The 16,188-nt window shown below is 38.5% G+C and overlaps 7 protein-coding genes across 7 annotated transcripts; 2 read left to right on the forward strand and 5 right to left on the reverse strand. All coding sequences in view use genetic code 12, as the record gives it.

Annotated features, from left to right (window-relative positions):
• Positions 1-1,432: 1,432 nt before the first annotated feature.
• Positions 1,433-5,200, reverse strand: MNT4 (Mnt4p; the record flags this gene model as incomplete). Its single annotated transcript, XM_051814569.1, has 4 exons — positions 1,433-2,168; positions 2,454-4,467; positions 4,875-5,056; positions 5,178-5,200. The coding sequence occupies 4 exons, from the start codon at positions 5,198-5,200 to the stop codon at positions 1,433-1,435; spliced, it is 2,955 nt and encodes a 984-aa protein (XP_051671931.1).
• Positions 5,201-5,568: 368 nt separating this feature from the next.
• Positions 5,569-5,901, forward strand: CANMA_002496 (TMEM14 family protein; the record flags this gene model as incomplete). Its single annotated transcript, XM_051814570.1, has 1 exon — positions 5,569-5,901. One exon carries the CDS (start codon positions 5,569-5,571, stop codon positions 5,899-5,901), a length of 333 nt encoding a protein of 110 aa, XP_051671932.1.
• A 1,412-nt stretch (positions 5,902-7,313) lies between these two features.
• Positions 7,314-8,057, reverse strand: RPS3 (40S ribosomal protein uS3; the record flags this gene model as incomplete). The annotated part of the gene is made up of 1 exon (XM_051814573.1): positions 7,314-8,057. The coding sequence occupies one exon, from the start codon at positions 8,055-8,057 to the stop codon at positions 7,314-7,316; it is 744 nt and encodes a 247-aa protein (XP_051671933.1).
• Positions 8,058-8,269: 212 nt separating this feature from the next.
• ADE6 (phosphoribosylformylglycinamidine synthase) lies at positions 8,270-12,259 on the reverse strand (the record flags this gene model as incomplete). Its single annotated transcript, XM_051814574.1, has 1 exon — positions 8,270-12,259. The coding sequence occupies one exon, from the start codon at positions 12,257-12,259 to the stop codon at positions 8,270-8,272; it is 3,990 nt and encodes a 1,329-aa protein (XP_051671934.1).
• A 609-nt stretch (positions 12,260-12,868) lies between these two features.
• CANMA_002499 (uncharacterized protein) lies at positions 12,869-13,138 on the forward strand (the record flags this gene model as incomplete). Its single annotated transcript, XM_051814575.1, has 1 exon — positions 12,869-13,138. The coding sequence occupies one exon, from the start codon at positions 12,869-12,871 to the stop codon at positions 13,136-13,138; it is 270 nt and encodes an 89-aa protein (XP_051671935.1).
• A 239-nt stretch (positions 13,139-13,377) lies between these two features.
• Positions 13,378-14,976, reverse strand: CANMA_002500 (uncharacterized protein; the record flags this gene model as incomplete). Its single annotated transcript, XM_051814576.1, has 1 exon — positions 13,378-14,976. One exon carries the CDS (start codon positions 14,974-14,976, stop codon positions 13,378-13,380), a length of 1,599 nt encoding a protein of 532 aa, XP_051671936.1.
• A 382-nt stretch (positions 14,977-15,358) lies between these two features.
• CANMA_002501 (uncharacterized protein) lies at positions 15,359-15,940 on the reverse strand (the record flags this gene model as incomplete). Its single annotated transcript, XM_051814577.1, has 1 exon — positions 15,359-15,940. One exon carries the CDS (start codon positions 15,938-15,940, stop codon positions 15,359-15,361), a length of 582 nt encoding a protein of 193 aa, XP_051671937.1.
• Between the last annotated feature and the right edge of the window lie 248 nt (positions 15,941-16,188).

Consider the following 16,188-nt stretch of genomic DNA (forward strand, 5'->3'; position numbering starts at 1 on the left):
TACACACACACACGCACACGCACACCCTCTCTCATAAAGGATAATAACGGAAAATGGAAAATCTGTTAATAGTTGATCAAAACAATGCATATATTAACTATGAGGGATTTAAATTTTTTAAGCTTTTGGTCGTGTATCAAATGTAAATTCATATTTTCTTGTATATTGTACACGACCCTCTCTCGACGTATTTTATTTTTCTTTGCAGCACAAACTAAACAATCATCACCTACCCCTAAACTTTGCATGCATGTCTGTGTACTTTAGGGTTAGGGCTCCAGGTACTTTACTTTCCCTGTCTTAGTTTATCTTATCAAACGTTGCATTTTATTACTCAACCAACAGAATTGTATAACCGCTCGGGTAGTATTTTACACTTTACCATATTGGGAAAATACTGAAGTGTATGCGTAAGCCAATCGTTCATAACCTTTGCTCTCTCTCTCTCTCAAGATTTACTTTATGGCTTAGGGAACCAAAAATATCAAATTACGTCATTGGCAAAGAAACTACAAGTCAAACACCAGCATCTCTTTCTGCTACATACTTATTTTAGCGAGTATTATCTTAGTTTTAATGCTTCGTCCGTATGTTTGTTATTCGTTTCTTTTTTTTTTTGTTTGTTTGTTTTTGTCCTGAATGTAACATAGCGCTATGCGTCATCAAGAGTCATTAGGAAGAGTCATAGAATTTTTTTTATTTTTTTTGCAACTAAACCGAAAATAAAAAGCAATTCTGAAGCAACTTATGTTTTGCCACCAAATGATCAGAATGACTTTAAAATAGCCATGATCAATGGTGCAAGGATATGTAAGTCTATGTAGTAGAAAGAAAATAGAAGAACTTTCTAGTAAGAAGAAAAGAATATAGGCTTCAGTGTATTTCAATGATGGAAACAGCATAATTTCATAGCAACTTTATGCAAAAACAAAGGGAAAAAAAAATGGAAAGCGTTTTGACTGCAAATGGTACTTTCTATCGATAACTTTAGAAGGCTTTGTTAATAAACATCTCTCTTGAGTATTCAAATTGAACAATTACCTCTCCAATGCTATTATTACCTGAAGGCAACAATTGCAAACCAAAAAAAAAAAATAAAGCAGGAAGAGATGGAAAAAAATAACGACAACTGCAGGGTTCGAACCTGCGCACGCAAAGCGCAATGCCTTAACCGCTTGCTTAGTAGCTTAGCAGGGCATCTCCTTAACCACTCGGACAAGTTGCCAACTGGACAACTGAGCCATATGGCTGAATTGTTGAAAAATTTTATTTTAAGGGGATTACACCATGCTAAAATCACATGATAAACCTGTGATTTGCATGCTTATATCACGCTTTTACTACTTTCATTTAGCAACCAAAACCTACATCCATAAACATTAAGTCCAACTACAATCAAAGAAAGCTCTGTCACCTGAAATCATCTCTTCAATTAATTCCTCCCCCACTTGTTTTTTTCCCTTTTCAGAGCATCGTTATACTCAATAGCTAATTGAGTAAACAAGTTAGTTGAAACCGATTCAATTGCCAGTGCTGCTTCAACTACATCAAAAACCACACAATGTGAAGGATGGCAGCATTTAAAGGCCATGGCAATTAATTTATCGTGAGCATTCCATCCAACTATAGCACTTATTAAATTTTGCTTAGCGAAATATTTCAACATATAGGCAGTTTGAGGTGGTTCTTGTGCATAATGGGATGTGGAGCTTGGAGGGTATGGTTTTAATACGGTATGAGGGAAAATCGTATTGTAGGATGTACTGAGACCTACCTCGACATCGTATAAGTTTGGTGTGATCATTTTGATGATTTTGTATGGGCCGATAAAGAAGTTAATATGGGTTAGGAATCGAAAGTTGTTGAACATGTCAGCTTGGTTGCTTATTAATACCAGAACTGGTGGAGGTATTGTTGGTGATGATACTGTGACAACGGTGTCAAATTTGGGAGCTTCTTGAATTGTCTTGTCATATTGTAGTTGCAACTGTCTAATCTCAGCTTGTTTCATAATCACCAAAGCCAGTGGTTTAGTGTCTCCACTTGGACGATTTCTTTTCAATGTCAGTTTCTTAAGTGATGGTAACCGTTTGCTCCCTACAACTTGCTTCTCTGATACGGTGTTTGAATAGACTGACAAAAATGTCTTTTCCACTTTGCATTTTGTTCTATTAGAAGTGGAACGGGTCTGCTTAGTCATTACCGCTGTGAAACTTTGACCAAAGCTTGTTTATGCAGCTCCCTTTTCACTGTTCATCAAATGTGTGTTTCTATCTTTGTTGTAATTTCCTTGTATGATGAATTTTGCAACACATTTTTTTCCTTGCTGTGTCAAGGCTCTTGTTACTTCTTAATGCAAATGCTTCTATTAAATTCTATTTAATGCTATGTTGGTGTTATAATGAGACTATCTACTCATCCAGGCTAAGGCTATTTTGTTGTACTTTGCATACAGATCATCATCAACATTGATCGTCAATCCTCGAACTCCCTCTTCCATTGGATTTCCAACTGTATCATAAGCGCAATAATACTTTTTACTGCCATGTCTCATGCGTTCGGAAATGAGCTTTGTTTGTTCAACCCATGCTTCGTTGGGCTCCTCGAAATGATGTACGTATACTATGCTAGTTAATGTTGGCGGTTTAATGATGTGTTCAATAGCTAATGGGTTGCGCAAGACCTTTTGGACTTCTGTATAATCTACCCGTTTCATTTCCGTCTTGTTGGGATCTGTCGGGTCAAATAAGTTATCAACCATTTCAGTGTACTTTGTCAGATATTTCTGCTCAAAGATGGACTTCATGGAATTGCTGTACTTTAACCAATTTTGCAATTGGTCCAGTGTGATGTATAGGAGTGAGATGTCATCTATTTCTGACAACTGTGCAAATGAAGCCGAACATATTTCGTTTGTTGTTTGAGCATCTCGAGGCAAGTTTTGATCTGGGGTGTATATACCAGCCATAACGGGGTAGTTATTATTAAATATAACCTCTTGTCCTGAGATTTCCTGTCCGATCCAGATTAAATCAAACATGGATTTACGCGTGAGTCTGATTTTCAAAACATTGTAAAATTGCAAGTTTATTGTAATGAGCAACCCAGAAAGGTTCTTGACCTTGTTCATGACAATGACACTCTCATCAATAATGTTTCGAAACAGATCCTTATAGAATCTCGAAGTGGCCATAGACGAATCCAGATTCGTCATGTTGAAAAACTTGATCTCATCTGCATTTGGTTGTAGATGATGCTTGACCAATGACGTGATTTCGTGAAAGCCGGGGTTAAACTTTTCCCGGTCCAAGTGGGGTCGTGAACGGAAAAAGAATCGGCCACTTGATTTGTATCTTCCATTTTGGAATAAAATTTCGAGATTGCTCAATGGTATTGCATTAGCTGATAGTAATACCACCTCGCTGAACGAGTTAAATATCAAACTCAATGTATAAAGGAACAATTCATCCTCCTTTGACCTCAAGAACGCAAATTTGTCTACGTTCAACACCAGCTTTAAATCGACAAATGAAATCTTCTGGGCAAAAGATGTTGAGTTCCTCGAGGCTGCCACAATGCTTGCCTTGTCATGTTCAGAGAGCGACAAGTGGGCAATTTCAATGGGCAATTTGTTTTCGAGAGCAATCAATGAGTTCAACAAACGACAGACATTTTCAACTTGTTTCGATTTGGTTGGGATCACTATACCTTTACCTTGACTGGCAACTAGCGACTGTGTGACACATCCATGGGTATCCTTAAGCTTCAAGGCCACTTCACCCTCGGCGTTCGTAACCAGTGGTAGCTGGTTTGACAACCACGGGTACAAATTTTGTTGCACATTCTCGCAATTGCCACTTGCATTGGCGTCACTTGCGTAACATTTACCAAAGACCTTCATATGCCCTAATTCATCAAACATCTTCTTTTCCAAACCAGAGTATACTTTTGCAACATTTCCAAACTCTTGTGCAATCAGTTTATCATACTCATCCTTCCATTCGGAAGTCTTGTACTTTCTCTTTTCTTCTCTTGTCCTATCTCTAATCCATTTTTTGCGTTTATATACATGTGGATCAGCTTTAAAATCATTCCAGAAACTCAAATCAAATTCCATAGGTTTAGCATTTTTGAAATACAAGTCACATTTTTCCTGCATCGGTAGGTTCATAAACCGTTGTGCTTTACTGGGCACTGCCCCCCAGAGGGTATAAATTTGATTTTTGAAATTGTTTCGATTCTTTATCAAATCAAACTTGTCGCTTGGCTTCACTTTTGGCGCTTTCAAAAAAATGGATTTGCGATAGAAAAGTGCTAGAGCCACGGTAATGAATAGACATCCTGCTAGTATCTGTTTCAACCGACTTCTATATCTCATGGTTTGGCCTGGTCTGGTTATCGTTCCTTTTTTGGAGTAACCAGTTGCTTTGGTGAATACGTATAAATTTTCAGCTTTATATCTGGTACCTGACGAGAAAAAAAATAAATAGAGTAATTTTGGACTTCGCCCCCCCCAGACGCGACAAAAATAAAAATAGAAAATCTAGAATTTATTGTCAGAAAAAGTACACAAAATTATTTCGTACGGCAACTATACTATGTATACACAGTTGGCTTTGAAGAGTGATACAAGGCTTGTTGTTGATCCCTACAAAAAGAAGCCGAATAAAGAGGAGTTCTACGTAAATTATAGACTTTAGAGTCATTTTAAGTTGCAAATATTCCTTTTTCTCGAAGAATTTCAGAGTTTACAATCAGAGATCAACTTCAAACCGCTTTAAAACTTAGAAAATATATAAACTACATATTTACTGGTCTTTTCTTTCATTTCTTTGGTGTAAGAATGTAATCAAAGCCAGGTGCCACTTTGGTACTCTGGTCTTTGATCCATTTTTCATAATTTGTTACGGCATTTTCAGTCTCTACCTCATTGTCAATCTTGGATTTAAACTGGTCTATTTTTCTCAGCCATGCATCAATGTCATCTTTGGTAACATTGAGGTTTGGTGGCACCACTGTATGGGATAAATTTGGCAAGAGCTTGCTATAGTTGGTTCTTAACGAAACTGCTTTTGGTGGCTGATATGAGGGATTTTTAATCAATGGCACTTGTTTGAGTATAGGGTCAGCTGTGGGCGTTGTTAGTAACTATATTTCAGATAGATGTTTGGTGTCACATGCGTTTATCGGTATCGTCCATATTTTATGGGGAAAGCAGATAAGAGTTGTGCCTCTGTTTTTATTTTTTCTCAAATAAATTTTCATTTGCATTGGAGGGAACTTAGTGCTAACAGACTCAAGAAATTTGTTACTAGTCCACGTCGATACAGTTCAAACGTATTCATTTCTCTTTACAAGAACTAAATTACTTAACAATTATAAGTCCTTTGTTATGTCACAAGCTTAATCAATTACGGGGTTATCGGAGAATCAAATGTTTTTGTTTTTTTTCTTCCAATGTGGTGATAGGATTATAAATAGTATACAATTTCCCTCCACTTCAAAATTTGCAAAACAGTCTTCCAGCTAACACATAAACACACAATACCAACATATACATCATACACAATGGGAGTAGACTATCCGTCATTTATTTTATCAGCTCTCTGTGCCATTGGAGGCTTAATGGGATACTCCCGTAAAGGATCAGTCCCATCATTATTTGGTGGGTTAGGAGCCTCCTTGTTGTATGGTACTGCCTGCTATATAATGAAACTGAATGGCAAATTCGGAATTGAATTAGCATTGGTAGCCAGTGTGATATTATTGCTTGCAGGTTTGGCAAGGTCATTTGACACCAGTTTTCAAAAACCTGTTCCACTTTTGTTATTGGCCTTGGGTGTTTTATCTGGTGGGTTCTATGCTAAAAAGCTTAGCCAGGTTCAACGAGCTCTCAGGTGATTGTATATAGATATTATATATACTAATGATACACAAAAGAGTTGGGTTTAAACACTAAGTTGATCACGTAGTGCAAATCTCTCAACCAGGCATGTTCAAAGGGTAGTATTTAAGGCTGATGATGCACTGCAGAGAGAAAGCTTTTGCAAAGGTAATCTCTAAAGATTGCCTTCTACGTACTACACGTGTGTTTCTAAAGTTCGTTATAACATTAACACATAATAAATATAAATTCATCTAAGTAAATAAAAGTAGATTTAGCAAAAAGAACTGAAAATCTCAAAGACATTTGCAATGGCAAACAAAAAAACAAATAAATACCGACCACACGTTTTTCTAGTTTATGTGAATAACTGAGATTCTCCTGTCTCCAGCCAAGTGTTTGTTTTCATGATCATGGTTGGTTGGTTGTAAGTTTGGTGATGAGACCGGGGATACATTTGGAATCACGTATGGTTCATTGACATCTGATGTAAGTACTAAGAATTGCATTGCTAGTAGTGTTTTATATTCTATTGGAAGTAATTTGATAAAGAGAAGGAGAAAAATAACACTTGTATTTGTGAAAAACAAGGGATATGGACAGATATTTATATTCTCTGACAATAATTAAAAAGATAAGGAGTGAGAGTAAACTTTTTTTTTGATTCTGGAGATGTAAGTCCGTGGTCAATTGTTTAGTAAGAAACGGTTATTAAGTTCTTTTTGTGTAATGCGTAATAAAAGTACGGGGAAAAAACATTCAAAATATATTTTCCCTATTACCGAATCTGAATGTAAATGGTGCTTCGGAAACACGGATATAGCTAATCTGCGTGTACACCACATGATGTGGTTACAATGTAGTCTTTATTCTATATCACACTACACATACATAATTCGCATTTCCATGAACACAACTACATTCTTTACCCTATTTCAAACAACCGAGCTTCAAAACATAAAAATAAAAGATTTGAGTCATTTAAATTTTGGCTTATGAAAAAATATGAATGATGAGTACACACAAAAACGGAAAAACTCCGAAATTCATCCCAAATTTTTTTGCCACACAATGTTTGTCCTTTATCGTATCAAAATGATTTGCTGAGAAGGGTTGAGCTAAAGAGAGTCATGACGTAACACATATTAACTACTGCTTTGCCCACTCCATGGAGCTAAGCACTTCCTATTTAGTAAAGTTTTACTCACGGAGGGACTGTGATTTACACAGAGACCACATAGTAACTGCTTCCTATCAACTCTATTTATGAAAGCATTAGTTGGCCCATGTTCATAGACACTTCATACAGTCTTTGTCTGTAACATTACTTCCACAAACAAGCACTGTACATTTTCATGGTCTACTTCAATTTACATCTATGACAATTTGTTGTAAACTTACGTTTAATAATTATATAACGCTATTACAATTAGGCAGAAGCTTCAACTTCAACAGCTTCAGTTTCAGCAACTTCTTCTGGTTGTTGTTTGTAGTTCTTAACGTATGGAGCTGGGACAACTTCATCTTCGTCCTTAGCTTCAGCAATCTTGACAGCATCTGGCAAAGCTCTTGGACCGAACCTGTTGGCTGCTGGGTCCTTCATAATCTTGACCTTAACACCCAAAACACCTTGTCTCATCAAAACGTGTCTAATGGCAATATCAATAAAGTCGTTGGTTGGTTGACCAGAGTGGATCATGAAACCATCGGCGTATTTTTGTGACTTGGCTCTAGCAGCTCTCAATTTACCAGAGATGACAACTTCAACACCCTTGGCACCGGCACCCATAGCAAATCTCAAGACACCGTAAGCGGCTCTTCTGATTGGCAAACCGTTCAACAATTTAGCCTTCAAAGCTTCGGCTTGAACAGCAGCAGATAATCCTCTTTCTTCAACTCTTTCAGCGTAGATGGCAATACCTTCTGGTGACAATTTGAATCTCTTGACAATCAATGAAGTTAATTCGTGGATTCTTCTACCTTGTTCACCCAAAACACCTTGAGTGTTGGAAGCTTTGACAATAACTTCCAATTTAGATGGGGTCTTTCTAACTTCAACACCAGCATAACCTTGTTCGGCTAATTCTCTGGTGAAGAATTCGTTTAATTCAGCGTAAAAGACACCGTCAGCGACTAATTTCTTCTTTTTGGATAAGATAGTTGGGTTGACCATTGTTGATTTGATTCTATAGGGTTGTTGAAGCAAAATGGGTTTCTGTTTATTTTTCGTTCAAGATTTTTCACATTTGTTGAAAGTCGCAGAGAGAGGAAAAAAAAAAAGGTTAGGGCTTAGCCCTAATAACCAACTACCACATACTTTATACAGTCTCCATCTTTGCAGCCAAATTACATTCTTTCATTACTATACAATATACATCATTTGTCTCAGTTATCACCGACCCAGGCTCTTGCTGACTTGAATAATTCGACCCATGGTCCATATCCCTGCCATTCTCTGGCCTGAGCATGGGGATACCATGAATTACCCTCCTTACGTGTAACTCTTTCAGGATGAGGCATCATTGCCAAAACCCTTCCGTTTGCCGAGCTTATACCAGCAATAGCATTTGGCGATCCATTAGGATTGAATGGGTAAGTTTGAGTAGCATTTCCGTAGTTATCGATATAATGAACAACATCCAATGCAAACTTCTCCTCATCCTCAGCTGATTTGAACTGAGCACGTCCTTCACCATGGGCTACGGCAATTGGCAACCTCGAGCCTTTCATTGTTTGCAAAAAGATGGAGTTGTTTTGCTCCGATGGATCAACTTCAACCATCACATACCTTGCTTCGTATTGTTCTGACAAGTTGCGCTCAAAGGTAGGCCAGTGGTCAGTACCAGGGATCAATTCAGCAATTCTACTGAAAAATTGACATCCGTTACATGCACCAAATGCAAATGTATCAGTTCTGTCTTGGAAGAACCTTTTGAATTCGTTTCTAGCATTCTCATGGAACAATACGGACTTTGCCCAACCAGCACCAGCCCCCAAAACATCACCATACGAAAAACCACCACAAGCAGCCAATCCAACAAAGTTATCCAAAGTGACTCTTCCTTCCAAAATATCCGACATGGTTACATCATACACATCGAATCCGGCTTGCTGGAAACTCCATGCCATCTCTTGTTGAGAGTTGACACCCTGTTCTCTCAAGATAGCAACCTTTGGTTTAGTCTTATATGATTTACGCTCGGCAGGATTGAATGTTAATTGGTAACTAATACCTGGATCCTTGTCATCAGCAATTGCATCATATTCTTGCTTTGAAGTTACTGGATTGTCTCTCATTTTTTGAATGTGATAAGAAGTGTTGCTCCATAATTGCTGTAAGTGGGCACGTGTAGATGTGTAAACAGGAGCACCGTTGTACGAAATATTGATTGCTTGATCATGGAAATTAGGTTTACCAATAACCTTGATAAATTCCTTATCCATGCCATGGTTGGCAAAGATCTCCCTAAACTTGATCAAATCGTGTAATTTAATCTGGAAAACAGCACCCAACTCTTCATTAAAAAGCTCGGTAAATTGGTCTTCTTCAGCATCCAACGAAATGTCCAATCCACATCTTCCTGAAAACGCCATTTCCAATACAGTGGTTAATAAACCACCTTCAGATCTATCGTGATATGCCAAAACGGGGAATTGTTTGTGCAATACAACCAAGGATTGCAAAAATGCCTTCAATACAGCATTTGAGTGCACAGTTGGTGCACTATCGCCAACTTCTTGATAGACTTGAGCCAATGCCGATCCACCAAGAGACTTTTTATCCTTTGCGGCCAAATCAACAAGCACCAAAATAGAGTCATCGACACGTTGAAGTTGAGGAGTCCAAGTGTTGGATGTATTGTCCACTGGAGCAAATGATGTAATTGTTAATGCTAATGGCGCAGTAACTTCCTTGTTATCCCACTTCATTTTCATACTCATGGAATCTTTACCGACGGGAATTGAGACACCCAAATCTGGACACAAGTCAAGACCTATAGCCTCAACAGCCTCATACAACTTGGCACCTTCACCGGGGTGACTTGCAGCAGACATCCAGTTGGCTGACAATTTGACGTGTTCCAATGATGGGACATCGGCGGCAAAGACATTCAACAAAGATTCGGCCACTGCCATTTTGGCTGAGGCACTGGCTGAAATCAACGCCAAAGTTGGCTTTTCACCCATGGCCATAGCCTCACCTGTAGATAACACAGTTTCTCCCAAAGATGTGGCAGTAACACCGACATCAGCTACTGGCACTTGCCATGGTCCAACCATTTGATCACGATCGACTAATCCAGTAATAAATCTATCACCAATGGTGATAAGGAAAGACTTTGACCCCACTGATGGTAACTGCAAAACACGGTCAATAGATTCACTAATTTCCAACTCGTTGGTCTTGAATGGTTTCAATTTCAAGTCTTCTGTAGCGGCAACACGCGACATCTTTGGTGGTTTGCCAAACAATACTGACATCTCCAAATCAATTGGTGTATCCTTCAATAACGAATCAGTCAAGATCAATCTTTGTTCTTCAGTAGCTTCACCAACAACGGCAAATGGGGCTCTTTCACGCTCACAGATCTTGGCAAACATATCTAAATCCTCTTGAGCAACTCCCAAAACATATCTCTCTTGCGATTCGTTACACCAAATTTCCATTGGTGACATGCCCGGTTCTAATGACAAGATTGACCTTAACTCAAACTTGGCCCCTAAGTCATTATCATGAACCAATTCAGGCAAAGCGTTACTCAAACCACCAGCACCGACATCGTGAATAGATTGAATAGGATTGCCCTCTGCACCTAAGGAGACACATGCGTCAATAACTTGTTGTGCTCTTCTTTGTATTTCTGGGTTACCTCTTTGTACAGAAGCAAAATCCAAGTCGGCTGAACCTTCACCGGAACTGATGGATGAAGCAGCACCACCACCTAATCCAATCAACATGGATTGTCCTCCCAAAACAATCAATTTAGCACCGGGAGTGATTTTCTTGTTTTTCAAAGCCAACCCTGGTCTGATGGCACCCATACCACCAGCCAACATAATTGGCTTATGGAAACCCCTTATTTCTTTTTCACCCTTGGCATTTTCAACCTCAGTTGTCAATGTTCTAAAATAACCATTGATAGCTGGTCTTCCAAATTCATTGTTGAATGCAGCTGAACCAATTGGTGCTTCAATCATGATGTCCAAAGAGCTGGCAATATGGTTTGGTTTACCAACATTTATTTCCCAGGGCTGTTTCAAAGTTGGAATGTTTAAATCGGACACAGTAAAACCAGATAAACCAGCTTTAGACTTAGAGCCCCTTCCCACAGCACCTTCATCTCTAATTTCACCACCTGAACCGGTAGCGGCACCAGCAAATGGAGAAACGGCGGTTGGATGGTTATGAGTTTCAACCTTGACCAAAGTTTGAACACTCTCCTTTATCGACTTCCATTGTTTCGACTTGAAGTCAGGTGTAAAAACGTATCCTTCAGGACCTTCAAACACAGCAGCATTATCTGAATAAGCAGATACAGTATACTGTGGATTTTTCTCATGGGTGTTTCTAATCATCTTGAACAAGGATTTATCCTTTTTGACTCCATCGATGGTCCAATCGGCGTTAAAAATCTTGTGACGACAATGCTCGGAGTTGACTTGAGCAAACATAAATAACTCCACGTCGGTTGGATTACGACCAATGATATTAGTAAAAGCATTTGTTAAATACTCAATTTCACCTTGATCCAAAGCCAATCCCATTTCCTTATTAGCTTGCAACAAGTTATCTTTATTTCCTAACAAATCAACGGCAACAAGTGGTTTAGGTTTATGATGAGCAAATAAATCGTCATACTTGGGAACGTTGTCATTAAGGTATAACTTCTGAGTCATTCTGTCAAACACTGACGTCAAAATGTCACCAGACACGGCAAAAGTTTCACCATTTCTAATCTTGAACAATAAGGACAACCCACGTTCAATTCTTTCAACGAAATCACCTAATCCACAAATTTGGGCAATATCAGTTGCCTTTGAAGACCAAGGAGATATGGTACCAGGTCTAGGCAAAATCTGAATAAATTCCTCTGGTCCCTTGGCTTGAGCTTCGCCAGTGGATAACTTGATCAATTCAGCGTTTAACGGATTTGACACGTCAACTGGGTTATCATAAGTCAACAAAATCTTCAACAATTCCAACTGTTTTTCATTCAATGGCTTCTTGAGTGAAACATAGTGGGTGTACTGACTTGCCACCTCCTCAATCGAATTTGCCTTTTGGGATTTTTTTTCAATTTCTTGGATCAAATTGTTGACTCTAAATGGAGACAAGGCTTTTGGCCCTGGCAAAACTAGGAAGTTTGAACTCATTGCGTATTTGCAAATCAACGAGGGGTATGTGACTTAAGCTTATTGGGTGTTTATTGCCAAAATAGCAGGCAGTTTGTGAGTTGAACCGACTACTAAAGTAGGAAATCGAAGCAGAGTCAATTCCGAAAAAAGAAAAAAAATATAAAAACCAATTATTAAATGAGATGCGATATTTTGTCTCGCTGAACATGTTCTGCATATAAAACTGATGGCACATTTTGCAACAACTTCTGTTGGCTCTGAGGGGTGTGGTCAGCAAAAGGTTAGCTATAGAAGAAACAATGTGAGGTGTTTATCGAGTCCCTATCTAGTAGCTGAGTAGAGTGAGTTTGAGCTTCCGTAAAGCATGCGTCGACTAGCTCAGAAAGGCTAAGGCTTACATCTTTTGCCACGCATACTTATTTACTCTTGATCCATTGGCAACCTCATTCGGGTTCAGTTACAAGACAGAATACGTAGTAGATCTGTGCCTTTCCTAGAAGGATGTCGGAAGCTTAACATATCTTCAATTTGTGTGTTCTGCTTTCGCCCCAGGCTCACAAAAAAGGAAAAAAAAAATACACTTGATTCTTATCTCATCTCTTCCTGATAAGTCGTCATCAGAACATAATGGCACAAGGAAACTTGAAACTAAAGTCCAAGGGTCCAGCAAGAGTTACAAAGAAGCAACAGAACCCCAAGAGAGCAGCACCAAAGATTATAAAGCCTAAAAAGCAAACAGCAAAAGAGGCACAAAAATTGACTAAAGTACATCAAGGTCAATTGATGAAAAGTACCGAGAAACTAATTGCTAGTAGAGTCGGCCATTTAGAGCTTCTAAAGGGAACAAGAAGAGAGCTTGAAAAGGAAAACAAAGCCGAAAATCAGAAGAAGAAATGAAGAGTGTTGAAGAGATATTGTCGGATTTTCCTCAAAAAAGTGAAAGCAGGTTACTAGAAAGGGGAACAACAGCAACTAACAATCAGGTAAAGATTAATTCTGAAACTTCAGAGTCTATAAAGCCGGTTTTATGCCTTCCACCCCTCACGGCTCTTGATCCAGATACAGCCAAGACGAGAAAGCGGAAACGAGGATAATTTCTAGACCAGAAATTTACTATCTTTTTATATATACAAAATCTACGTTGGCATTGATCTATACGATGCATCTTCAGCTTCCATCTCCAAGTTTCTCCTCTTTATATCTTTCTCTTGAGATTTCACAAATGCAATTAATCCAGCACCAAATACGAATGTTAAAATAATCAAAAATGAATTGATTGGTGTAGGATTCATATGGAAGTACTCCTTACTTGCTTTGTCCATCACTTGCTGCAAGATGTTGCACACACCACTAATGGCAATGATTGCTCCGTAAACGGTTCCAAAATTGTCGTAGCCAAACACCTTGGCACAGAAATCGGATACTGCAGTGTAATAAAATGGTCGATAAACAACAAGGACAATGATACCAGCATAAGTACCTGGAATCCAAGATAATAAACCCATCACCCCAATGAATAATGACATCCCGGTCAAGATGTACAATACAGTTAATGTTTGCAAGTTATCCAACACAAGCCCAATAAATGGAATCGAACAGATACCACCCAATGGCAAGGCCAGGTCAAAGAAATGGTTCACTGTAGTAGCAATCTCTTCATTACCCCCATACAAGTAGAACACTTGTGCTTTAATTGTTGCTACGAAAAAGTTTATACGCAACATTTGGATAGTGGTGAATAGTGTCATTAAAGAAAACCACGGCGATTTTAATTGTTGTGATATCGAATAACCATGCAAAACTCCGAAAACACCACCAGAAGAAGAAACCAACTTGGTGTCTGCTTCTTGCTCATATGACGATTTTATCGAATTATATGAAGCTCTTGACAATGTTGAAGCTCTTCTGCTTACATCCGATGGTCTTCTCATCAAAAGTGCCGTAGTTTCAGTGATTGTAGGTTGGTAAAGATCATCTCGTGCTGTGATTGCGTTTTCACGATCCTCAGGATGTAATAAATCGTCATCCAAAGGTCTTCCAGTTTCATCAATACCGGTTTCAGCAATCTTGGCCAATGTTCCAACAGTCTTGTACGAGTTCCTAGGCATGACAAATACTTGACAAAGGAATATGAAAGCTGGCACAATCAAATAACCCGTAAAGAAGTTGCCAAGGGATAATTCATCAACTTGATAGTAGTAGATACGGTAAAACAAAAACAAGGCCGACGATGAGTCAAATGCACCAGTTAATAATGCCAAAATTAGGCCCGAGTTTTTAGGAAAGCTGTTGGCAAGTTGAAAACAACTGATAAACACAAATGGACCTCCTAAGGCTAACAAAGTGTATCCAATTAAATAGCCATCAAAATAAACCCACTTGTTGGCAAATTTCAAACTCAACGACCCTAATGTGATTATGATAGATCCAATAATTCCAGTAATTTTGGGTCCAAAAGTATCCAATATAGACCCAACAGGTAAGGCACTGATGTTTGTCACCATACAAGCAATTGTAAATAAAAAGTTTAAGCTTAAATCTTGATCAACACATTTGGTCTCCGTTGACTCCGTTTGTACATCACATCGTGACTCATAAACATGCTGGGATATCAATATTGGTTTCAACGCTGCAAATCCGAAAACGGGACCGGCTGCGGCTAGGCACCAAAGAATGGAGCAAGCTATTTGAATCAATCTCGTTGTCAAGGACGGAAGTTTCGATTTTGTTGTCATGTTAGAATGAAATGGTTATGAATGTATTCAGCCGGCCCCAATCTAATGCAAGAATACGCAAGATGGTATTTATAAGGTAACAAGTATTCAAGGAAATTTTGTTGAATGAATTTTTAGCAAATGGTCCCTTGTTTTTTATTTTGTTTGTGGAAATGCCCGATGTCAAATTAACAATTTCAACTTTGTGTTCAAATTGCTTATCTGAAGTTTGCTTTTGTCGAGCAGGCCATAGTATATAACACTTTCATTGGTCAATTTACATTCTTACATTATATAGAATATCGCTTGAATTGTGCTACTATCAATTTATTGATTTTGTTTATTGAAATTGAAGAGGATCCAAATTTCGGATATTACCGGTACCTAACCTATATATGCACGTTTAGAATGGCGATTTTTCGTCCTCGAATTCTCGATACCTGTTTTGCGACCTTGTTACAATCATATACAAATGGTGAATGCATATGGCGATCATGTTTAAGACAATGATTCCACCCAATGCGAAAATAAATCTCATCCATGCCCTGTCGTAAATTGGAGTACTCTTCAGATCCGACGATTCTGATGAATCTGAGTCAGAGTCCGACGACGAAGAAGAGTCCGCCCTCTTGTTGACTTCGATCGTGGTTGTAGGGGATTCGAGCTTGTGGTGGTGATTCTTTTCATCCTCATCGGTCTTCTTTACCTCTTGGTCTTTTTCATGATGTTTAGTTGCTTGAAAGTTAGGGACCACACTATTGTCTTTTCCTTCTTCAATTATTGAGCCCACTTGGTTGATTTGTTGTGTCTGTGTATGCAGATGTCTAATTGTCATGCTGGTGGGATGAAGTATGGTACAACATGTATACATCACAACACCCAACAATAGTATAGTGGTAAGCACTACCCTTAAGTATTTTGCCTTGACTGTTCTGGGTGTACCATTGCTATCACCATTACCTACTTTGATGTCCTTTTCACCCATCTTGCTTACTACAAAGTATAAGGTTAATGGATCCTTTTTCACTCTAAAATTGATAAACTCCTTTTCTCTCCCCTTGATTCTATAAATGGAATTGTTAATGGCTATGTTTACAAATTGCACTGTTTAGTTAATAATTGTACCACACACTACCTTTTATTTTCAACACACAAAAGCAAAACCATCGAATCGATTTTTCACTTCATCATCACAGTGGAAGAGATACCAGTTGTGAACACATAAACTCGTAC

Source organism: Candida margitis (genome assembly GCF_024628925.1).
Source record: "Candida margitis strain CBS 14175 chromosome Unknown scaffold7, whole genome shotgun sequence".
In the NCBI taxonomy this organism is placed as follows: domain Eukaryota; kingdom Fungi; phylum Ascomycota; class Pichiomycetes; order Serinales; family Debaryomycetaceae; genus Lodderomyces; species Lodderomyces margitis.